The sequence below is a fragment of the Peromyscus maniculatus genome, chromosome 14, assembly GCF_049852395.1.
Source record: "Peromyscus maniculatus bairdii isolate BWxNUB_F1_BW_parent chromosome 14, HU_Pman_BW_mat_3.1, whole genome shotgun sequence".
NCBI lineage: Eukaryota > Metazoa > Chordata > Mammalia > Rodentia > Cricetidae > Peromyscus > Peromyscus maniculatus.
In genome coordinates, this window is record NC_134865.1 from 47,305,478 (window position 1) to 47,331,568 (window position 26,091).

The window sequence follows — 26,091 nt, forward strand, 5'->3', positions numbered from 1 at the left end:
TTAAGAGTGGACTGGAGGCAGGTGGGATGGGAACAGGAGTGATAAGGCAGTAGGGGGTAAGATGATTGAAACTGGGGGACATTTGGGGCAATATGGAAACATACTATAGTGGAAACTCCCCGGAATCTTCAAGAGTGATCCTAAGATGCCTAGTAAATGGGGAATATAGAACTTGAATTGGCCATCTTCTGTAACCAAGCAAAGCTTCCAGCAGCAGGTCTGGGACAACAACCCAGCCACAAAACATTCAACCTACAATCTGTCCTGCCTGCAAGATGTGCTGGGGTAATGGCAGCATTGAGCTTCTGGGAGTAGCCAACCAATGACTGCTATAACTTGATGTTCATGCTACAGGAGAGAGCCCATGCCTGACACTGCCTGGATGGCCAAGAACCAGAAGCTGGACAGCCCAAAGACCCAGGATAGAACCAAACATGACTGAGGAAAAAATTCAATGAAATTATTACTAATGATATTCTGCCATATTCATAGATCCATGCCTAACTAACCCAATACTCATCAGAGAGGCGTCACCCAGCAACTGAAGGGAGCAGAGGCAGAGAACCACAGCCAAACACTAGGAGGAGGCAGGGAAACCCTGCAGAAGACAGGGTTGGGGGAGTGGTTTCCAGGAGACAATGGGGTGGAAGACACCAAGAGAACACAGCCCACAGAATCAACTAAGCAGGGCTCAGAGGGGATCACAGAGGCAAGGGGCAATCAAGGACCCTGTGTGGATCTGAGCTAGGGCCTCTGCATATACATTATGGTTGTGTAGCTGAGTATTCTTGTGGGACTCCTAAAAGTAGGAATTGGCGGGGGGGGTGTCTCTGACTCTTTTGCCTTCTCTTGGGACCCTTTTCTCCCTACTAGGTTGCTTCATCCAGCCTTACTATGAGGGTTTATGCCTAGTCTTATTGTAACCTGTTATGTGGTATTCTGTTGTTATCCCTAGGAGGCAGGCTTTTTTTTTTTATTTTAAGGGAAAGTGAGGAGGAGTAGATCTGAGATAGGGGGAAGGACTAGGAAGAGTCAGGGGAGAGGAGACTACAATTAGGATGTAATGTATGAGAGAAGAATTAAAGGAAAAAATAAGGGGAAAGAAAGATAGTACGTGGCCATTGTCAATGCCCTTCACAAAAATTAACTCAAAATGGATCACATACTTGAATTAAAAACAGAAAGTATAAAGCTTGTCGGCGGGGGGGGGGGGGGGGGAGTAACAAAGATGTCTCAGTCCATTTTCTGTTGCTAACACAATTCACTGAGCATTTTATAAACAAAGTTTATTTGAGTTTGTGCCTCTGGTCCAAGGTTTAAGGGACATAGTTTATGAAATCTATCTTGCTAAAAATTCTAAGGCAGTTCAAGGCATCACCAGGCAAGAGCCAGGAAGCATATAAGAGACCTACTTAAACAGTTGCTGATTACAGGCTTACTTTTCAGAAAATCCAGTGATCTATTGGTCCCATAAATACATCAGTCAACTCACAAAGCAGAGCCCTAATAACCTCTAAAATATCTTATCTGGCTCCACCTCTTACAATTTCATAATGAGGATTAAATTTCATACTGAGTTAAAGGGGAGACAGTCCATCTTCAAATCACAGTGAAAGAAGAACATTGAGGTCGCTTTAGTTATAGTAATAACTCTTTAGGTGGGGATATGTATATGTGTGGAGGTGGGTATACACCTATGTATTCTATATATAGAAATCAGAGGACAGCCTTGGATATTATTCTTTGGGTGCTGTCCACCTTCAGTGTGTGTGTGTGTGTGTGTGTGTGTGTGTGTGTGTGTGTGTGTGTGTGTGTGTGTGTGTGTGTTTGTCAACAGAGTCTCTCATAGGCCCCTAATATGCCAAGTAGACTAGACTGGCTGTGTAATGATCCCCAAATATCTGATTCTCTCTCTCTCTGCCTCCCAAGTACTGGGGTTCCAAGCACATACCAACATGCCTGGCTTTTTTCATGTAGGTTATTGAGCTCAAACTCAGTCCTTATGTTTGGGGAAAAAACATATTTTGCTAAAAAAAGCCATCTTTCTAGCCAATGACAATTTTTGGGCATAACAACAAAGATAACATGCATGAAAACAAAATGACAATTTAACCTTTAAAAACATGTAAAATTCTGCTTTGTGAAAGATGTTATCAAGAGATAAAGAGGACATATTGCAGACTAGGAGAAAACACATTCAATAGACAGACCTGGTAAAGAACTGTTACCCAAAAGAAAGCAAGGAGCTCCTAAAACTCACAAAAAAAAACCCTAGCTGGACATGGCAATACACACTTATAATCTCAGTACTTAAGAGTTGGACACAAGAGGATCAGGAGTTCAAAACCAGCCTCCTCTACATAGTGAGCTCAAGGCCAACCTAAGCTATCTTAAAACTGTCTCAAAAGTTCTTTTAAAAACTAATTAATAAACGAATAAAGCATATTTTTGATAACTTATTGAAGAAAATATTCAGATCACACTTAAGCATTTGAAAAGATATTCAACATCATTATATTATTAGGTAACTATAAAGTAAAATATCTCCCATCATAGATCAAATCAAAGAGCCCAAAATCCAAAATACTAAATCTAACAAATGTTGACAAAGACATGGGACAACAGACTCCCATCTCATCCACTGCCAATGGGAATGTACAGTCATTTTGACAGAAAGTTTGGTAGTTTCTCACAAAACTAAGCATGCACCATATGATGCAGCAATCTTGCTCCTCTGCACTGACTGACTTAAATGTGCTGGAAGTTTATATCTGCATATAAATCTGCACACAAACATTTGCAGCAGACTGTCTCATTACTGGAAAACCTGGGAAGCATTCAAGATATCATTCAGTAGGTGAATAAATTTGCATGCATCTAGACAACGATACATTACTGAGCACTAAGAATGAGCTATCTATCGACACTTGAAATCCCACAGAGAAACTTTGAATGCCTGTTACTATGAGAAAGGAGATAACACAGAAAGCCTGCCAACCATTGGTCCCAATTATATGGCACAATTATATGCCATAGTGTTTAATGGCAACACTATGGAGACCCCTAAAGGACTGATGATTGTGAGGAGTTTATAGGTAAGAATGAACGAAGATGCAGAGCAAGGATGGCTTTCAGGACAGTGAAACCAAATGCCTATACTGAAACAGTGTATTTGTGTCCCTGCACACCATCAAAACCAGCAGCACACACTAAACAAAGGCTGAACCCTCAGGTAAATGGAAGCTTTGAGTGGCAATGTGGTGTGCCATCCAAGTTGACCAACTGTAATAAATACACGTGCTAGTGTGGGTCTCCGACAGTGGATGAATCTGTATGTATAAGGGGACAGATGTACAGGAAACCTCTGTACTTCTGCCTCAATTCTACTATGACTCCAAACTGTTCTTTGAAAAAGTCTATTTTATAAACATCCTTAAAAGCTTAGCTATGAAACGTCTTAAGAGTGAATGTCAATATGGTGTCATCCACTGGGAAATAGCAGAAAGGACTGAGCAATGCTCAGTGATTTGTCCCCTACATGTTAAAACATATTCCTCAATGCATCAGCATTGAGAAAGGATACCTAATGGGAGGCTTTTAGTTCCTGAGTGCTCCATCTCATGAATAACTAATGTCACAGATGTAAGTCAGTGTCTCCAACCTTCTGCCATGTGAGACACTACAATAAGATCTTCACCACCACCTACACACACACACACACACACACACACACACACGCACGCACGCATGCACGCACGCACGCACGCACGCACCCGAACGCGCACGCACAAGCACATGCACACTAATCCCTTTACCCCGTGTTTACAACATCTGGAACGAAAACTTATAACTTACCAACCTGTTGGAAACAGACCAAGCTAGGCCACTGATTTAATAAAGTTAAATCAATCTACCAATCTATAATATCCCCATCAAAGTTCCAATACCAATTTTTAAAGAAACAGACAGAAAAAAAAACTTAAAATTCGCAGGTAAGCACAAAAGATCCTAATATCCAGAGCAATCCTAAGGGAAAAGAACAATGCTGGAAGTACTGTCATTCTGATTTTGAATGAAACTACAGAACCATAGTAAAAAAATAACAATAATCAGAATAGATTTTTAGATAAAATTGGAGATGTAGATCAATGGAACTCAGCAAAGGACACAGATATAAACCCTCATAGCTATAACCACATGAATTTTTGAGATTATAATACAATTATAACATTTTCCCCTTCCCTTTCCTCCCGCCAAACTCTCTCATATATTCCTCACCACTCTTCTTCAAATTTATGACCTCTTTATTTGCTAATTGTTATTAAATGCATATATGTATATGTAAATATGTGTGTGGGAATATATATGTATTATTTATACATATATATAATGTATAACCTATTGAGTCCTTATAGTGTTCCTTGTATGTACATTTTCAGGTTGACCATTTGGCATTAGACAATCAATTAGTGTGCTCTTCCCTGGGGAAGACCACCTCTCCTCTCCCAGCTTTCCTCTGTTGCCTATTGTTCTTGGTGTACATTGAGGTCTCATGAACATTTCCCATCCAGCTTGGCATGTTCACTGGGATCACCCTTGTTTGGCTCACATTTAGGGGTTCATATTGGTGAGGCATTAGTGTGGAACTTCTTTCTGAGGTTAACTGGGAGACACAATTTCACAGCAAACTCCCTGGTCTTTGTTTTGGTTTTTTTGTTTTGTTTTGTTTTGTTTTTTTCATTTCAGGAGAGGGAACCATAAGATTTTTGACAAATATGCCAAAAATATATGGGGAAAAGAGCCTCTTTAACAAGTGATGTTGGGAAAACTGCATCTCTTCATATAGAAGAATGAAGTTAGATCCCTCCCTATCTCTCACTAAACTCCAGATAGAGCAAAGACCTTAATGTATGAGTTGAAACTTGAAAACTGTTTTAAAAAATTAGGCAAAACACTTCAAGATTCAGGTATAGGCAAGGACTTTCTTAACAAAGCTCCAGTCACTCCATAAACAATACCAACAACTGACAAATGGAATCTCAAAATTTAAATGCTTCTACTCATAAAATCAAAAAATTAATGACCTAAATACACCTAGTACTGAATGGAGCAATCTTGGCTAGCTATACATATAACAAGGGACTAGTACTGAAGATATATATATATACTTACAAAGCTAAATAAGAAAAACTCAAATCACACAATCAATAAATCAGCTAATGAAATAGACAGGTCTCAAAAGATGTAATATGAATGACCAATAAACACTTGAAAAGTATTCAGCCTCATTAGAGAAATAATTAAAACAACACTGAGATCTATGTCTTCTTACTCAGAATGGTAGTCATCAAGAAAAAAAACAAATAGGATGTGGACAAAAGGAAACCCTTTCACAGTGCTGGTGAAATGTAAACTAGTCTAGCCGCTCTGAAAATAAATATGAAGTTTTTTCAAAATACTAAAAATAGATCTCCTGTATGACCAAACTATACCCAAAGGACTCCACTTCAACATACTAAAGAGAAACTTGTACATAAGTGTTCATTTCATCCTCTCTATTCATAGCAGCCAAGTTACAGAATCAGTTCATGTGTACAACAACAGAGGAACTGGTACAGAAAATGTGGTTCATGAACATATGAAATTTGTTCGAGCTATACAGAACAAGGTTATGTCTTTTAGAAAAAAAGGGAGGTATTGGGAATAGCCATATTAAGTTAATTGAGCCAGCTCATAAAGACAAATATTGTGTGTTTTCTCTTATTTATGGCTCCTATGTTGTATACACATACATAAAATCCTGTATGTTCATAAGACATGAAAGTAGAAACAAACTAACTAGGAAAATAAAGATGACTCATGGGGGAGGAAAGAGGCAGAGGGGGAACTGTTCGGCACATAGTATTTGTTTGTTTAAAAACAGCTTCATACAGCACAGTACAGTGCACAGCGACTATTCGGAGTTAATGGCAGAAGAACTAATACAGAAGAAACTGAATGCAATCCCTTCCCGGTCCTCTCAAACATTACATTCAATGATGTGTTTTAATTTTAAAAATAATCGCAAGTCAGTTGTATAAATAATGGCGTCCACCATTACTATTCCCAGCAGACGATCCGAAGCAGCAAAGGGGACAGAGAGTCTGACGAAACTCATTAGCAACTACAAGCATGATTGCCCTTTTCTGGTTTCTAAATTCTGATTATGATGACTAAAGGTAGAATTACACTTTTAAATGTATGAGGTAACATGAAATCTTCATGTGGCAGTTTGACAAGCATAATTATGAACAAATAATAATGCAGACACTGTTTTCAAAAGGAGTGTTCTAAAAGTTAAAAATTTTATCGACTTCCACTTAGCCATTACCGATTCCTCCAATTTCCCTTCAGCATCAGTGCATGAATGGTCTTTTTCCTCTTGCCTTGTTCTGACCCATTTTTCAGGCTTACCATGTAGTCATATTACATCCCATCATCCCATCCCTGTAACCCCCTTGCTAATGACCACAGTGTTGTCTACAGACCCAATCTTTATGTACTTTATTTACACCAGCTCTCCTGACATCCCCAAATCAAGTACTCTAGACCCCTAGTGCTGGTTCAAATGCTCACTACAAATGAGCTTGATTCTATTCTTAGGATTCATGAGAGAATATCTTTTATCCTCCATTTACAATTTTTAGAAAATTTATATTTCTTATTTTCAGACCAGAAGCTTTCTGTAATGGGTTCTATCTTTTCTGCCTCGTAGTTTTCTTTAAAAATCACGTATCCAGTTCACAAATTTCTAATAAATCTAATTTGTCTTCAGAGAGCGTATCAAGAGTCTTGAAAATAAAGTGTCACTAAGCTCTCTAAAGTCATTCTGCACACGTACGGAAATAAAGGATTAAACTGGAATTTTCAGACTTGTACTCTCTCTTATTCCCCAGTCCCTACTTGCTGGTGTGGTTCCTCCTGCTTAAGCTCCATCTTTAAGTCATTGTAGAATTCACCGAGACCTCAGCAACACCACCCTGTTCATGTCATCAGTGTACACCCATGCAGTGAAGAAATAAAATGGGGACATATTCTTCACCACCCCGGGATTTACACTGAAATCATACAGAGGAAACCCAACAAATGAAATAACAGCTGCCTCTCAGACTTGCAGAATCTTTCAAGTGAAACTCATTAGTGTCTTTCCAAACTTATTCCTTGTAACCACCTTGTGAGAAAGAAAGGCAAGGCTGAGAAGAAAGCATGTCCTAGACTAGGCAGAAGACTCCAGATCATCCAAAGACTAATAATAGAATTAAAATAATTTTAAACCACTTTAATGTACAGCATGTACACAGTGAAGATGAAATATGAAGGTGCTAAATGGAAGTTTTGAGATGGATGCAAAGAAAGAGAAAGCTTCCTGAAAGAGAAAGCTGGGTGCTATGTAATGAATGGTTAACAGAGAGCCACATCTTCAACAGCTGAATCAGGGGGAGGCTAGGGATGCGTTAAATACAGTACAAGAATGAAGGAGACGGACATGGGGACTGTACTGACAACAAGGTGAAAGAATAACACAATTAGAGGAGAAAACAAACAACAATGTGGAACCAAAATATAGTATACTAATTCTAACGAAAGAGAACAGGGGCTGGAAAGATGGTTCAGCAGGTAAAGGCATATGTTGCTCTTGCAGAGGACCCAGGTTCAATTCCCAGCAACTATACAGTGGCTCACAACCATCTGCAACTCCAATCCCACAGCATCTGATGTCCTGTTCTTACCTCACAGGTACCAGGTGCAAACATTGTAGTGTACATGTGTACATGCAGGCAAAACACTCATGCATATAAAATAATAAGATGAGTAAGTCTTTCAAACATTACAGAAGATGAACAGAAGTTCTTGTGTTATTTGGGAGAGAGGTAAAGATTCTCACAAGCTTTGGGACTTAAGTCAAATGCTGATGTAAAAATGTAAGAGTCATAGATTATGAGGGAGGTATTCAATCCATTAGAAAGGGTCCAATGAATTGAGAGAAACCTCAGTCCACACAGAAGAGAGTAAACTACAAAGGAAGCAGCACAAAAAAGAAAAGCGTGTAAAATGGAAAATATACTGCTCTAAATAAGTCAGGGTGCATTTAATCACAGTAAATATGAATAAATTAAACTGCACAGTGTGAACACACTCAGAATCTATCTAATCTTCATAAAATATACATTGAATGTAATAATCTACAATTACAGAACATTAAATATAGCAATATACATGCCAAGTGCACACAAATGATGCAAAAGCAAATTTAGCTGCATTAGTGTCAGGCAAAAAAGCATTATTATGGTCAACGAGAGTTAGAAAATACTGATAAAGAAATCTCCCAGAATGCAGCAATGAGATGATGATTTGGAAAGCAGCTGAGAATAAACAGGGAAATTATAGGGCTTGTTCAACATATTTAAACAAAAAGTGTTTCAGAAGGGAGAAAATGGAGGAAAACAGAAAAGAGGGAGATACATCATAAAAATAAATTATGAAACACACTTTTTGAAATTGAAGAAGACCACTTTGTCAATAGCTGTGAAAATGTATGAAAAGGCCCCATGCTAACGCACATTCAACAGACAGTTTCTAAATCTTGGGATACAGTAGATACGTTGAACCTTTACAAAGGTAAAACAGGTCACATATAAAGGATCAGAAACTACAATGGTTTCAAGTTTCTTAAATGGAATCATGGAAAGGTAGAATGCAGTGATATCATATCTTCCAAATGCCTGAAGGAAAATTACTTTAAGCCAATAATACTGCAGCTATCCAAAACTCTTGATCGGGCAGGAAAATGAAGAGACATTTGTTTAAATCCATGATGGTGAATGGATAGTTCTTGCATTGGTACAGTACAGGGACATTTAAACAGGAGTGGATGGATAACCTGACACTTGAACTTCTGATAAGTACATAGAAATGAGCAACCCTTGGGAAGAACAGAAAAGACTGAGAAGGAAAAGTAACCACAGGATGTTGCCGGATGCTTCAGCTACGAAGAGTCTATTGATTATAATCACTCAATGTTCATTGAACCAAAAGGATGACCTATCTATATGAGAATAAGTTGATGGCAATGAAGCAGGTAAGAAAGGAGTCTGAAAGCTCAGATTCCGGGATGAGAAGCCAAAGATGAAGCCTAAAGCTGAGACCCCAGAGGGAAGATAGATAGTTGTATTCCTCAATGTCATGGAAACACAGTATAACAAATAAACAGATCTCCTAAACAATTTAAGTCATTCCCTCTAGACTTGTTCTTTTTCCCATAGGTATTGTTGACTGTGCTTCACAGAGGCTATACCTGTTTACACTCCCTGGAGCAATGTGTGACAGTGACTCCTTCCACACTGCTTTGTCTTTCCAGGTCCTGGAAGGAGCAGGTGCCAAGCCAGAGTAATCTGTGCAAGAATTTGACTAAGATAAATGTCTGGGGGCTAGAAAAGACAGAGGATAGGAAGTAGGTGTGAAACTTCAAAACAACGCAGATCCAGCACCAATAAAAGAGTGAACAGACAATTTGGCAAAGGAGCATTCAGAATGCAGCGCAGAAAGAGGGAGGCCGTGAACTTGAAGGAGAGCGAGGGTGTGTGTATGGAAGGGTTTGCAGGGGGGAAAGGAAAAGGAGAAATGGTGGTTAACATACAATCTCAAAGGTAAATAATCAACAAAACAAAAGTTGTCCCACGGTCGCTTTTCATGAAAGGCCTCCCTCTATACTTAGTCACCAGCTGGGAGCAGCTTTGGGGGACACTCCAACAGACCCAAAAAACAGCCACCTTCGGACAACTGTGTTGAGTGGTGCGTTGTCTGCTTCTAGCTACTGGCCGCACAAAGAGTGAAAGGGGGAGGGGCCTGAGCTCCTGCTCTTCTTGCTTTCCACAGTGTAAGTATTCCCACTGTGGCCAGCTTCAAGGGACCAAGGCAACACCTCTGAATTCTGAGCTCGAAATAAGTGGGAACAACTGGCTTTCCAAGCCAGAGCTTGGCCCAGGACATTGCTGCGGCCCAGGACATTGCTGCGCACACTGTACAGCTAAGGGAAATATGAACAGCAGACCTCCTCGGCCACCATACTCACCAAACTGGTGTTTGTAATACAGCTCTGACCTTTCAGGATTATGACTGAAAATGGGATCTCAGAGTAGGCTACATTACACTGTCCTTAGGATAAATGAGATTAAGTGTCCTTTAAAATAGTTCAATGTTGGCATATTTGGACACAATCAAGCTTGTAATCATAGATACATTTCACTATTGTGGAATGGCTTTATTTATGCTCTTTTCTGCGGATTGAGTCACACTTTTCTTTATCAACTGGCAAAAACATACACACTTAGTGTGTACATATTGCTCTGACTTATATAGACATCATGGAATGACTAAATGCAGCTAATTAATACGTGTCTTGCCTCCATCCAGCATCCATTTTGTGTTGAGAACACTTACTCCCTGCTATGGTTTGGATGTTGACCATCCCCCAAAGACCTGTATTTAGGGGCTTCTTCACCAGGGTGGTACTGTGGGCCTTTAGGAGATAGGGACTAAAGGAAAGCACTCAAGCCACTGGGAGTGTGATTTAAAATGGAATATAAGGCCTGCCTATATCTCTATATATTTCTGGGGTAAGGCATGGCTGCATGTGCCACTACGTGCTTCCACCAATTCTTACCTGAGACACAAAGAAATGGGGCTTCTGCATCTTGTTCTTGAACTTCCAAAGCTATGAATAGAACAAACTCTCGCCCTTATAACTAACCTGTCTAGGTATCTTGTTAGAGTAAAACAAATTTGACTAGTAGATCCCCACTCTTTTGTATTAACCCAGTCTTTCAGCACTTTTTAAGAATTTAGTATATTTTTAACTGAGTCATCGTGTAGCACAGCAGACCTCTTAAACTCAACCCTTCTGACTGACTGAAATCTTGTAGTCTTAGTTTAACATCTTCCCAAACACCCCCATCATTCCACTCTCTACTTCTGAGATCAACTTCATTCAAATCCACACATGACTGATGGTTTTATTAGAATGTTTATGCCTATGTTCTAAGTAACTTAAATCATCATATGCTCATGTAACAACCCATGTGGAAAATGGAATAATGCTTATTGTCTTTTATCCTATTCTTTGCATTTTCAAAGTTAACACCTTCTAATTCTCTCCAGAAGATAATTTTGAAAGAAATAAATGTACTTTTCACAGCTTGATGTATGCAGAATCTAAAATTAGAGAATTGATATTGTTCATCAATTTTTCCATAAAATAATAGTTATGTGTACAGTATCAAAATAAAAAGTCAACATTTAATTTTGGGAAGATAAGTTTAAATACCAATGTAGTTGGCTGAAAGAGAAAATGTATTAAAGTCATCAAAGAAAGGATTCAGTCTGCTCCCAGCATACATGGCACAACAACCACAGTGAAGACTGTACAGTGGAGAACTTTCCAATGGAGTGGTCTAGCAAGACACTGTAGAATCTTTAGGGAAAGCAACACAGTAACATTATCATTTTTAAAATATTTTAATAACAGATATTTTAGGCTGCCTGATTTATGTTTTATTATTGGCTTCATTCTACCAGCTTGCTATAGTAATTTATAAGTCATCCACCCTTAAATCAGAGAGAAGAAGCTGTGAGTGAAGGGATGTTTGAAGATTGGACATGGTTTAAATATTCCTATTCTCATAAACACCATAGAGCATAACCCTGAGTGAGGTCAATCATCAGAAGTCATCAATTACACTTTCTACCTACAACTGCATTCATAAGGAATTTAAAGCAAAAACAGAAATCAAAACTACTTCTTCATGAAGATACTTTGGTTTTTATGTTAACTCTTAACACTGCCATCATATGTGCCTCGAGGGAAGAAGTCACAAGGTTTGTAAGGGCATGAAGTTTCCAAAATTGCTCTCTTTCAAAGAAAATGCATCTTTGTTTCCTAAACTCATCATCTGGTTGTAAACTATATTTGACTTCAAATGCTTCCATTTTTATCTTCCTCCTCCTATGATCCTCCTCTTCCTCTTCCTCCTCCACTTGCTCCTCTTCCCCTCCTCCTCTTCCTCCTTCTGCTCTTCTTGCTCCTCCTCTAGCTTTCTCTTCCTTCTGTCTTCCTCCAATCACAAATGCCAACCATAGCCATTTTTCTAGTAGTTCACTTTTTCAGCCAGAAATCATGGGGAAAACACAGGTAAAAGTTCATTTAAGAAAGTCAGCTAGAATTTTTGGCACATGCATAGTAATATCAGGGTGGTAAGTCAGACAGGAGCACTGAAAAGAACATTTTATCATCTGTGGAATCATTTACTCTCTTGTTTTCAACACATTTGATCCCCAAAGCTCCAAAACCATAAGCAAAAAAACTTACCTCGTCCACATTCTCAAAGGCATTGATGATGTCATAAGGTAAACAAGACAGCAGATCAATCACAAACCAAGTTTTCAAATAGTTCATCCTTATGAGCTTTGGGTCAGAAATGACCTCTCCACCAGGCCCCACAAAAGTCGTGTGAAAATTTAAAACGATGTCCACCAGAAAAATAACGTCCACCACACTGTCCAGCACCAGCCAGGCTATATTGTTCTGCTTTGTTTTGAAGGAAACATTATAAGGAACCATGATGGCGGTGTAGAAGGTAAGAATTAAAATCACCCAATCCCAGGTAGTTTTAAAAGCACAGTAGTGTAAAATGATGTGTGGTGGCGTCTTTGGCGCTTCTTGCTTATACTGAGGAAGGATGTCTGATCCTAGCTGAAGAACCTAAAAAGAAAATAAAGTGTATATAAATGGTTGGGACATCTCTGAAGTCAGATATGGCTGCACATCTGCTGGGACAATAATACTCTGTTATTTTTTTAATACCTCTTCAGAACTGTCCTGAAGTTTGCTCAAAGGACCCTATGCCAGTCCAACTACGCCACAAGTTGATCTGATTACTAGTCCATCTGCTTGGCTCTACAATGGTCAACCTTGACCCACAGAAACATGTCTCGGGTGCTCCTGTTCATGCACTGGGCGAGTCTGACAAGAACCACGTGTCTTTCATTGATTGTCCCATTGTTATTTGGGTGACTGACCACCATCCGTTACACACATATTTAGCACCTAAGAAATTATACTTTTGCTTCTGATGGCCTCCCTGAGCCCCAGGGCCTCAGAGGTGGCAGTCTTGCTCTTTCATACTTGCCCAGTAAGGGCCCTGATGGGTAAGAGGACAGTGTTGGGGATGGTCCAGGCTGCTTTTCCCTTTTCTCTCTAACACTATAACTTTAAAAAAGCATAGTGTTTCTTGTCAGGTGCAAACTTCCTTTAGTAAACGAAATAAGACACTAAATACCAGGCTTAGCTCTCTGTACCTTTTTGACAAATGGAAAATTATCAGCACAGGTTTACGTGACCCTTAACTTACTGTTAGATCTAAAGCAGGTGACCCAACAAGAGCCACGGGTGGCAGCCACAACACAGGGCTATGACTGCCTGGTGGAAATTGGGGAATGTGGAACTAGTTGAAGGATCCCATCTAAAACTTCTGCCCTGTGCATTGATTTCACTAGGGTAATGGAGGTGTCAATGGGACTTTCTTAAATAACATTTCCAGGGGACTTTCATTACTCATGCAATCAGTTATTCAGTACTTCTAGAAAAAAAAAACAGAACTATGGAGGTCAGAGTCTAAGTCATAAATGCATCAAACATTTGAATGTGTGAATAAGCAAAGATAAGCATTATCTTATGGCTCTATCTTACAGCTCTATGGCTTATCTTGCCTCTCTCTCTCTCTCTCTCTCTCTCTCTCTCACACACACACACACACACACACACACACACACACACACACACCTTTTGAAGCCTGGGATAGTATCCTAAAATTTCTCATACCTCATGCTTACATAACTGAAAACTAAGTTGAAAGCTAAGTATGTAATATCTTGCTATTTTCAATATCAAAATTCTACTAGTATTTTCTGTAGTTGCAAATTATACTTACAATTTTTTTTTACTTGGGGTTATTAGAACTATTTTAAGGAGATTTCATGTATTCACCTACATTCTCAGTGCTCCTGATATATTTTACCCCTATGGTCTTAAATTACTTAGTAGCAATTTATCCTAGCAGGAATGTAAGCCCCATGTTGGAGAAGAGTGTTAGATTTAAAGAACTACACGTAATTATGGCTTCTCTCTTACTTTCCAACCACCATCAGCTCCAATATGGGAGATTCAGGGAAGGGGGGTGGGGCACACTTCTCTTTGCCAACTATGTCTATACCTTCTATAGTTTGAGCTCAAGGAACAATTCCATGTGTTTTAAATCTGGTTCACATTAGGATCTTCTGAGGAAATTTTGTGAAGTGTGGCATATTCACCTAGACCCCACCCCACCCCCAGGATGATGACATTGGCCTTGTGTGGGTTTTCTGAAAAGTCTCTATTTTCATCTTTACCAGGTGATGACAGTGTATAGCTCACAATAGTATCTTTTTCTTCTTTTTCCAACCTAACTAAGTGGACATGATTAGCAAATAAGAAGTGCTCCAGGGATTCTAGTTGAGGAGGAGCAAGGCAAGGAGGAGAAAGGGGAAGGAAATAGAGGGAGAGAAGCCAACAGAGGACTGGGGAAAAGGTAGGACCACAGAAAATGATGCTGTGGGTGGTCTGAAAGAAAATGGCCCCCAAAGGGAGCAGCACTATTAGAAGATGTGGTCTTGATGGAGGAAGTGTGTCACTGTAGGGGTGGACTTGGAGGTCTCTTTCCTCAAGCTTTAGTCAGTGTGAGACTTTCTGTCGCCTTCTGGTCAAGAGGTAGCCAGCACCACACCTGCCGCCATGCCACCATGCTCCCCATCATGATGCTAATGGACTGAACCTCTGAAACTGTAAGCCATCAGCTCAGTTAAATATCTTCTTTGTAAGAGTTGCTGTGGTCATGGTGTCTCTTCACAGCAATAAAAAACCCTAACTAAGACAGACGCACGATTGTTGGGATTTCAATCTTTGTCATAGGGAGCCAGGTCTTCTCCCTGAGTTCTGCATTGTGCTCCTCTAGGACACAGTGAGTGACAGCTCTGTCCCCCACTGTTATTTCACTCAGAGTGGTGTGAGAATAAAATTACATTTTCTGGATTTGATTTTGTACCAATAGCCACTCTCTTTCCATCTGAAGATCTAAGAGCTACTGGTTTTAACCCAGTCGTGCCCACCCAACATAAGCTGAATGTAATCCATAGGATGTCAGTGCATATAAACAATTCATTAACTGCCTTGTGGAGGGGGGGGACTGCAATCTTTGAAACTAGGATCCACTCCAAATTGAGAAGATCAGGTAGAACAGAGATAAATTTGTGTGTCTTGGAAAAGTGAAGTTTTCAAAGCAAACAGTCTTGAGCAAATTATCTAAGTATTTTACTATAATCCACAAGACAACATTCTTGTGCCCACTCGGTGTTTCTTCGGGGTCTGCAAATCCAAGGGAACACTCCATATGGCCATAGGAACCACATTTGACAAGCTGGCTACTTCTACCTTCTCTAAAACAGCAAGCCTCAGACCTGGCAAAAAGCAGTTACAAAATTCGGCTGGACTTGGTTTTCCGAATTCCAGTTCAATGACTGATCATCAGTCATCATCCAAGGTCAAAAATAAACAAAGAAAAGGAAAAGGTCAAGTCACAGGAGGAGAAGCAAGAGTGAAAAATCCTCTGAAATAAAAGTGAAGTGTTGAGACAAAATGAAAAGTTCACATTTAAAAGAACCCCTGAGTGATCCTGGATTCCGGGGGCGACACCTCCTCCTCCAGGCCCCTCCCCTCTATAGGTGGTAGGGGAAAGAAAATCAGAGCACAAAGTGGAGACAGGGACCAGAAGGAAGCAAGCTTAGAAAGCCTGAGCCCATGGACAAAAGCTCGGACCCTGAACAGGGCTCTGCACAGGAACTAGACACAGCGAAGGAACTGGACACTTGAAGCAGAAGAGAAGGCAACTGAAGTCCTTCTTCGGGAGCACTGTCAGAAAGGGCAGTTCCACCTGGCTGCTCTAAATCCGGAAGCAGCTGCGACTCACCTTTGCACACAGTGTGAACAGGATTACTTAATACTACATCCATGTCCTATTTCAGTTTAAGTGTGGCTATTCCACAACACGTTCTGCTTTCTCCATGGTACTAACAGCTATTTAGAAGAAGGAAAAAAAACTGCCACAGACTGTTAGTTATGAGCTAAGGAAAACTCCAGAATATTTAAAGAATAGACTTTATTTCCCAACCCTCTCTAAACAGAATTGGTGTTTGTAACTAATTAAGATCTTTTTCAAAATCAATGAACATCTGGGTTTAATGGTGTCTTTCTCTTTCTAAGCTAACTCAAAATATTTTATAGATTCAATATAATGTTGATAACTTGGTCTCTGTCTGTATGTGTGTGTGTGTCTCTGTCTCTCTGTGTATGTTTTTCTCTGTCTGTGTGTGAGTCTGTCTCTCTGTCTGTATTTCTGTCTCTCTGTCTCTTGACTCTCTCTCTCTCTCTCTCTCTCTCTCTCTCTCTCTCTCTCTCTCTCTCTCTCTGTGTGTGTGTGTGTGTGTGTGTGTGTGTGTGTGTGTGTGTGTGTGTGTGTGTTTGTGTGTGTGTGTAAGACATTTATGGTGGGGTGTATGTCATGGTACATATGTGGAGGTCAAAGGAAATTTGCAGAAGTTGGTTCTCTGCTTCTACCATATGGGTTCCAGAAATAGAACTCAGGCTGTCAGACTTGGCAGCAGGCACCTTTGCCTGCAGAGCTGTCCCACTGGTCCTAACTCCTCTCCTGAATTCACTCCACTAAGGACCATCTCACACTTGGGTACCATATCTTAAATTCTTTAACCATTTCCTGTGCTGTGTCTTTCACCCCTTAGTAACAACCTGTTTCTTATTCATCTTTACATCCTTCACAGAAATCCAACTACAGGGGAAGCCCTCAATTAATATTTCCCACGCACACAAATGAATGAATGGACTCTCTGTCCCATTTGTTCAATTAAATCGCACAGTCTCTAAGCATCACCTAATACAGCATGAACTACATTTCCATGCAAAAGTTGAAGAGGATAAAAATCAATGTTTCAAATTTCTACGGTTCTACAAAGAAAACATAAGTTATCACCTATGCGATTGTGTTTATACTGAATAATTGGGAGGAACACATATCAATGCCACTACCTTGAAAAGCAAAGTCATTCTCATACTTACTTCAGCTAGTCGTGAGTGTTTGTGGACCGTCTCTGTTTTATTCATTGGTGTAAGCTGCTGTAAAACGCTTCGGCTATTTGTCAAAGCCCGTGTCAATCGGGCAAATTTTGTCCAACCTTAAAAAGACGAACAGAGAGTTTTGGTTATTCGTATACCGTGAACTGAAAGTCCAGCATTCTCTCAGACAGCTGGAGGATGACAGCAACTGTAAGCTGCCCAGAAAAACTGAGGAGTATCGGCTTCGGTCCTATGTAAACACCATCAAATATCTGAGGTGTGACTGAAAGGATGCACTTTCTAATATTTGTGACATTTGTGCCTTTCTCACATCTACGACATAGTCCCTGTAGTCAAGGCAGATAATGGGTTAAAAAAGTATCTAGTCCTACTTGATTCCTATGGGTTTGTTAAGGGGAAGCAGCTGCCTAGCCAGCAACTCTTTTCTCAGCATCCCATGCATCTGTCTGTTCCAAGTCCCTAGTTCTCACTCATGGAATGTAAGCAGAAACAATGATGCCACATCTGTATCCCTATTTCAGAAGCAAGTTGGTATCACACTTCCTACTCCTTCTACTAGCTGGATGCCAATGGCAAGCCCTTCAAAGAAGGCAAAGCCACTGGATTGCTGTGTAGAACAATGCCAGCCAGGGCCACTTGCTTTGGATTATTGTGTAAACAAAAGATATGCTTCTCTTGTGTCAAATCAAATTTTTCCTTATTAATAGAAATAATACATCCCATTACTAAATTATTATTAGTGTTAGAGCAGCCACTACCACCCTAATGAAGACAGTTCTACTGTGTGTTGTATACAGAGGTACCCACCTAAGAGGAAAAGCCCAATGCTAACCACACATGGTATGGTTCATATCACACATTCCACCTCCCTGGTAGCATAACAAATGTTATTTGTCTCATTAACAACTGCAGTGATATCTAAAAAGTTATGCTTGAAACATCTAAAAACCTAATCATGTTTTCTCAAAGAGAAGTTGCTTTGGGGAGAAAGGAATGTGAATTTAATGGGGAAAAAATTCTTCTGGGGTCTCAAGTTGCCATTATTAAAATCATTAATTTCAAAGAAAATATCAATGAGATGTGAACAAATAGAGCAAAACCAGCCACATTGTGGCCCTGTCACAACTATACATTCTCTAACTGGCTCAAAGCTCTGCTCCATTAAAGATTTCCCTAAACCTAGTCGATCATTTCTATGGTGTTACCAACAGGCTAGTCTCCAAACAACTCCTTCAAAGTGGAACCTAAAGCTGGTCAAAGACTGAAGGCGCGAACCCTGGGCCTACAAGAGACTAGTGCCGGCCAAATCACAGAGTACGGTGATGTTGGACTTTACTGTTACCCTTCAGACTAATCATTCAGACTTAGAACTCCTCCCACCCATTCAGCTCCCTCTATGTGTTCAGTGATTGTGTGAGAAGTAAGCCGACACCCAGTGATGGAAAGTTCTTTATTCTTCTTTACTAATGGGCTTTTCCATAGTCTGGAATTTAAAATCAGGTTGGGGACATTACCTGCAACCCAAGGTTCTGTACAGTGTTCTGGCCCCACAATGAGGCAACTGAGACATCATCAATTACTTCTCCAGAAATCTGAGCATCAACATACAAGAAAATCAACTTGAATTGTCTGTCACCAACCTTGACTTTTCTTCTGTGTGCTGGACCTGAACATCTCTCTGCACTGGCCACCCTCTTCGAAGATATTCTACAGACATCTGCTCTCAACAGGTCTAAAACTCATCTTATTATTAACTTCTCTCCATGTTACAACCCTAAATCCTTCAGATATCCCTGATCTTGATAAACTAACTGGTGCCATTTCTAACCATGCAAATCAGTAACTTAACACCCGCTGTACTTCTTCCACTATTACAGACACACATCAGACACACCACACACACACACACACACACACACACACACACACACACACACACACACACACACACAGAAGCCTTCTAGTTCATAATTTATGAATCTTTCAAACTGAATTCCTTCCATTCTTACTTGTCACACGGTACAGCATGTGTCACTGCAATCAGGTGACAACCCCCTGAGAACATGCCTTCACACAGGTGAGATTCATTCTAAAACACAAATCAGATCACACTTTCCCACTTCAATCTTTGGCATCAGCCTAGAGACTTCCAGGATAATACTGTGTCCTTAGAAGAGAGGCCACTTAGCATATACCTACAAGGATTTACACTACATCTATCCTCTGCTGTCTTACTGCTTTCCAACCTTACTAAACCAATAGAAAACTAATTGAAGAATAAATTCAAAATATAATTAAGTCTTCCAGAGTACTTTTTACACACTGTAATACCCTGTTCTTTTCTAGATTACACTCATCCTGCTTGTCTGCAGTTCTCTTCCCCTTTCCATCTGTTTGGCTAATGGCAGTTCAGACACAAGTGAAGGATTACTGCTTTCTGGAAGCTTCTTTGGTCCACCTATAGGAAGGGCGTGCCCTCGTCCATACCCCATAGTACACACATCATGTGACAGTAACAACAGTGTAGCCATGGTTTACTTCAGGTTATTAAAGTTCATCCCCTTAGAGTAGCACTAAAGGCTGTAAAAAAATTAACAAAAGACGACTGACTGATCCAATTTTATCTGAGACAAAAGCCCATTCATGTCTTATGCCAGTGGGCCTTGGTCAGCTTTCCTGGGTGGGGTGTAAATGATAAAGCGCTCTCTGGTGACTATGACTATCCCAGTCACTCCTCATCAACATGCTAAAATATATCTGATAAGTCCTCATCTTACATCAGCTGAGCATATAGCTGCCTAGGCTATTTCTAGAAACTTCTTAGCTCATCTTTTTTTTTCTTACTGAAGGCTTATATTGCTAAGAAAGGTGATGTTGGATTTCTGTATATCTGAGTAGGGTTAAAAGAGAAAACTATTTTCATTCTGTGTACTCAATATAATGTTTGTCTAGAAAAACTTCTGGGAACAAAGGGAAATGTGGGAGGAATATAGCCAAGGAATCAAGGAAGAGCACAGACCTTCAGAAGGCTGGCATCCACTCGTCTCTTACTGTGCTCAGAATGGGAAGTGAGGAAGGGGAAACACAATAGTGAAAGCTATTGTCATACAGGGATGGTGCTGCATCCATAATTCGGGAGCAGTAGTTCCTAATTTAAATACTCACAAAACGTTTGTTTAAAGGTGTCTGTACAACTACATATAATCTGATCAACACAACTTGTAAAGAACACTAATGACATTTTTTGTTGAATAAACGAAGCAGAAGTGAAAAAGTTATACAGGGATTAGCTTATCACCTGCCTTTTATGCAATTAAAATTAAAATGTAACAAGGGAGCTAGGCTCCGCTTTCAGTAGGTGTCATATTCATGACATTAAGGAGGAACTCTGGAGTGAGGAAGGTTGTAACATGAATCTTAAAAGGTCTTATTAATAAAAACCTGGAGCCAGGTATTGGGGTGAACGCTGAAAGATCAGAGAGACAGAACACAAACCACAGCTGACTTCACCTCGACAACTTCTCAGCTGATCCTGTATCCTCAAACTGGAAGCCTCTGAGTCCTCTTCTGGAATAAATCTCAGCTGAACTGCTGCTAAAAGCCTAAAGCTTAACCAGACTTTAGTTCCTGGTCCTCATGCCTTATATACATTTCTGCTTCCTGCTATCACTTCCTGGGATAAAGGTATGTGTCACCATGGCTGGCTGTTTCCGGTGTGGCTTTGGACTCACAGAGATCCAGACAGATCTCTGCCTTTGGAATGCTAGGATTAAAGGTGTGTGTGCCACCATTTTCTGGCCTCTATGTCTATTTAGTAGCTGTTCTGTTCTCTGACCCCAGATAAGTTTATTAGGGTGCACAATATTCTGGGGGACACAATATCACCACAGAAGGTAGAGTGTTCTTATCTTCAGAAAGAACCTGAGGAACCACTAGTGAGAAAGAAAGGCAGGACTAGGTGATGGGCCAGCTCTGGCATAGGGAAGCACAGAGATTAACAAGCAAAGATTCGCAAAGGATTCTTTCTTCCTAGAGAAACCAAGGTCAATGGTCAGGGAATCATTTTTTAGCATTTTGCTATTAACATGCCCCAGAAGGTGGAGAAGCAAAGCTAAGTCAAGATGTGTTCCATTTCACATGTAAATTAGGGTGAGAGCAGGAACTACTACTGCTCCCAGAGTTCACAGGCCAGGGGGACTCTCTTGCTGGAATGCTCTAACTTTAGCACTTGTCTGAAGACTTCTACACCTCCTTACCTCCACTGCCTCCCCACGTGCTTCACTGGAAAAACAAAAGCCACACCAAACACAATAACCTGAAATTCCCCTTCTTATCTTCCCATCAACCCACCTGGTGCTTCACTCTTGCCGGCTCCCCATTATCACTAGGAATGGGGCGCTTGTTTCTCCTTGACAATGCTTATGATTCACTGACACATGGTCTCGAAGTTTCCAGACTTTTCACTACCATAAACCGCGCCAAGTTGAATTTTCTTATGCCTATCCTTTTGTGCTGTGGAATTGCCTCCATTGTTAACGAGTTGAGTTTATTGGATCTTTCCCCAAGATGCCCTCCCCCCACACACACTGTGTTAGGGACAAACTTTGAAAAAGTCACACAGCCACACTGTCTAGGTCAGAGGAAAAAAAAAAAAAAAAAGACTCATCAGCAGTTCTCACGTCTCCACACAACTGCATTCCCCCAGCTCACCTCGACGGAAACCAGACTGGTGTGACTGATGCCTCAGCAGTTCGCTGATGTTACTTAGACGTGATCGATATGGGGTAATATGAACAGACAGTCGCGTATGACGAGCAGAATGCTTGCACTGTAAGTTGTTCATGGCATTATGAGAACATTTGTTCTCCTAAAAGCCCGGGCTGCCAACTCCTTCTTAATAAAACATTAGTTTAGCTCTATTGGGTTGCAATTAACCTCTTTGTCATGGACTGCCTAATCTTAAAAATGAAAGGAAGTCACAGAGGCAGTTAAATCAATCTATTGGACTGCAACACAAGATTCCAATCTATAAGGAAAAAGCTTAGGTAAACAATTTTGCTCTCAGCCAACGAGACTGCCTGGCATAATTACTCCTATTTCTTCCATCATCTCCTCTCTAAAGAAAATCATTGGCTTTTGCAAGTAGGTTACTTTTTTGATGTTATTTTTATTCTGGAAGAATTTTTCTTTCTTTTTTTTTTTTTTTTTTGCCTCATTACTGGCAAAAAGGTGCCATGACTACTTGGCAGAGGGTGCTTCACACTGTAATTATCTTAGTGGTTTGGAAGTCTGTTTGAAAAGTCTGTACAGTATCAGTGGGCAGAGATTTGGATAATGATCTTAAGAACATATAAGATAATCCACAGTATAGACCTCTGGGCTGCAATTTCCATGTTATGATAGATAAAGTATCAGAAACTATTGACAGATTATCTGAACAACACTTTCAGCATCACAATACCAGGCACAAAAGATAACAAGACTACTTCACCCTGTGGAATTAGCATCAGGAAGTTTAGTTGGTTCTGAGAGCACAACTCTGTCAAGAAAGATAGCATCATCACGAGGCCTATGCTTAGGAACAGAGAATTAAGATGGCTGTGCCTGCCAGTGAATTCCCACTGCAGAAGATAAGTCAGCAATGGGCAGTATGGAGAACTTGAGGCTTGAAGTCAGCCTAAGTGTTAGGCTCTCCAGCAGTAAAGTGGGGATAATAACATTAATTTCAAATTTGGTAAAATGAGCAATAATGAACGTAGAGTGCCTGGTAGGTATTGACTGTCCATCAGAGTTGATAACCTTCCTGTCAGTAATTTTAGCTGTCATCCCTTATGGCAAAATTCAAAAGCATTGCTGATGTCAGGCATTACCACACAGTTTAAGAACAAAAACAAAATAATTCAGGATGGAATTTTGGTGAACGTAGGATTTGCTACGAGCAGAGTTTCACTCAATCACTGCAGCCATAACTGTCATGGCCACTGTCTGAGATGATTCAGAAGCAAAGTTCAGAGTCTGTGCCTTCAAGTCTTTCCACTATATGTCTGGGTTTTGGGGGGGTGGAATGCCAATAGAAACAGGAGATTGATATGAATGCAAACCAACACATTTGCAAATCTTTGAAGGACATAAGCCTTTATCTAATCAATAGTCCTTTCTTAGATTCTTTCTCTTGCACCTAATCAAAACTGAACTTCAGATAAATCCAACATTTTACCCCCTGCTCATCTCCATCTCTCTGACTGGACGAAAGTGGAGAACAGAATGATGGTTATGGATGCTAGTGAAACTCTGGACCAAGAGCCTCAGAAGACCTCCATGCTGCCCAGCGGTCCTGTGTCTCCCTTGTCTAATCACTGCCTCACTCTCTTAACTCCTCTCACATTTACCTTCCTCACACTCAGCTGCTCACCAAGAACACTTAGAACAAAGCTTCTACTATTAACGTCTTAGTCTTCCCCTGGAATACCAGAGAAAGGGCCACTTCTGTATCCCCAGGAATACTCTCAGTTCAACATTTGTTGGGGGGAAAAAAAACAGATAAAAGTAAGGTTAGTAGAATAGGATATTTTTATAGGAATCATGAAAAAGTTTATATTAAGTAACTGGAAGGCCAAAGGCTTGATCAAGGGCGACATCACAATTTTCTTATTCAATTTGATATTGTGGTATTATAATGAGATTACATGTGCCATTTATCCAAAAGAATCATTTGTTCTTATTTGTCTTTAAAAATTGAAAAACACACTATTTTACTAGGCCTCCAAAAACACTCCCCTGTTCCTATATCACTAGCTTCAAAGATACAGTAGGATGATGGCTTAATGGTATAAATATTTCATGTCTTTTGAATTTTTCATGTTCAATGTACAGTTCACATGAATAATAGAAAGTAGTTCATATGCAGCATTCATAACTGCATTATGCAATGCTTTTTCAGTAATCTGTTATGTATAGGGAAGGCATACAAGAGTTTCAGAACAAAAATTATTTTCAAATTAGCCCATCTTCTAGAATTCCTGGCACTAGAAAGAGATATTTTATACCAATGATGTTCACAGGATTTTGATTTGCATACTTATTGAACTCGCTGTTCAACAGTCAAGTGGCCTGACTTGTCTGCTGTTATTCAAAATAATTTATAAAAGCAGACAGTTCAACTCAAAAGAGACCGCGCCTTACAAGCATTCTGTGATACTTACACGGGGATGCAGAGTGATAGAGGTGAGAACAGAAGAGTGGAGAAGCATTAAGTTCAGAGATAAAAGTCAGCTCTTGAAGTATCAACACATGCCTCCGGCCCCGATTCCCAGCAGAATGCTGTCAACTTCCAGTTTCCATAAATACAAAGTTACTAACTACCATTAATGTTCAGCAAGTCAAAATGGTGGGAAAATCATGCCCTTTCCTTGGCCGGTTTCAAGTGTCTCATAAAATTACAAATAGTAAATCAGAAAAAAATTCCTCTAATATAAATACATGTATATCTAAAGGTAAAAATATGATACAAAAACTCTTCACTCAAGTTGACTGCTATTCATGGTAAAGGCACCAAAATTCGTTTGAAGAGTGTTTTAGGTCACCAATCACATATCAATTATTTTATCTTTTTATTTTAATACTTCAGGCAAAGATACAGTTCACTGTTAATATTAAGGTTTTCACAGATGTTTCTTATAAAAAAAAAAAGGGAAGATCATCCCCCCCTATGCCTACATTTCTGGGGATTTTGAATCATGAATGAATGTTGAATTTTTTTCAAAGCTTTCTTTATGCCGACTGATGGGAACATAGGCTCTTTCTTTACCACCTCATTGATAGGGTGGATTGGGGGAATTGTTTCCTGAAGACTGTATTCATTTGGTTGTCATGTGTAACCTTTCTTATATTTTATGAATTCAGTTTTATGGAATATTTTATGTAGAGAGTAAGAACTCATCTATTATTTCTCTTTTCTGTAATATTTTTGCAGGGTTTTGTATCAGAGTGGTACTGGTCTCATCACTTGAGTTGGGAGACTTCCCTCTGTTTCTGCATTCTGGAAGGGACTTGAACATGCAGGTCTTGTGCAGGCAATCACAGGCGCTGTGAGTTCATGTGGACACCAGCTGTGCTATGTCCAGAAGACGGCACTTCCCAGGCCTCCTCCCCACCCTCCAGCCCTTACGTTCTTTTTGCCTCCACTTCCATAATGTTCCTTGAGCCTTGATGGTTTGGGAGGTTGATAAAGATGGCCCATTTACGGCTGAGCATGGAGGGGGACATTTTTAGGAAGGGGAGGGGAACTTACAGAGGGGACTAAGGGCGGCAATGATCGTATTTCACTATATACGTGTGTGAAATCCTGAAGAAGGAAAAAAATATCTTCCTTCAGTGTTTATTATGGTCTCCTGATAAAACTATTCACACTTTCTATTTCCTTGGTTTTGGTCAATTACTCTTTACTGCTTAAGGATTTAATGGTGATGCAGGTAAGGTTTTCTGTTTCTCCCCTCCCCAAGTGAATTTGGAGAGATTGGTCTCTATCCTATAAGTCATCAGTGGTAACCACAGGGTGATCATTGTCTAGGCTTCAATAGCCACAGCATGAGTGGAGGTGGATGACCTTCATTTCCAGTCTTGGTAATCTGTGTCCTCCCCTTCTTTCTTGGTTATCAGAAGTAGAGATTTATTGACTATAATTGTATTTTAATTATTATAATTATTGTTGAGTTTTGGTGGGTTTTCTCCTAAAGTTGTCCTGTTTTACAGTGATTTCTCCCATATGGTTTATGATGGAAACTAAGTTACTGGGGGGTTTTCAGTCATTTTCTTTT

At 40.0% G+C, this 26,091-nt stretch overlaps 1 protein-coding gene and 1 long non-coding RNA gene across 2 annotated transcripts in view; one reads left to right on the forward strand and one right to left on the reverse strand.

Annotated features, from left to right (window-relative positions):
- Kcnh5 (potassium voltage-gated channel subfamily H member 5) overlaps positions 1-26,091 on the reverse strand; it is a 300,402-nt gene that overhangs the window by 228,595 nt on the left and 45,716 nt on the right. Inside the window, exons 5-6 of the mRNA XM_006973162.4 lie at positions 17,258-17,373; positions 12,404-12,796 (exon numbers count right to left, since the gene is read on the reverse strand). Of these exons, the coding sequence (XP_006973224.1) occupies positions 12,404-12,796; positions 17,258-17,373 (509 nt within the window). The remainder of the gene's footprint in view (positions 1-12,403; positions 12,797-17,257; positions 17,374-26,091) is intronic.
- LOC143268449 (uncharacterized) lies at positions 12,533-13,370 on the forward strand. The gene is made up of 2 exons (XR_013044374.1): positions 12,533-12,671; positions 12,907-13,370. It is a non-coding gene; the product is annotated as an uncharacterized LOC143268449 (long non-coding RNA).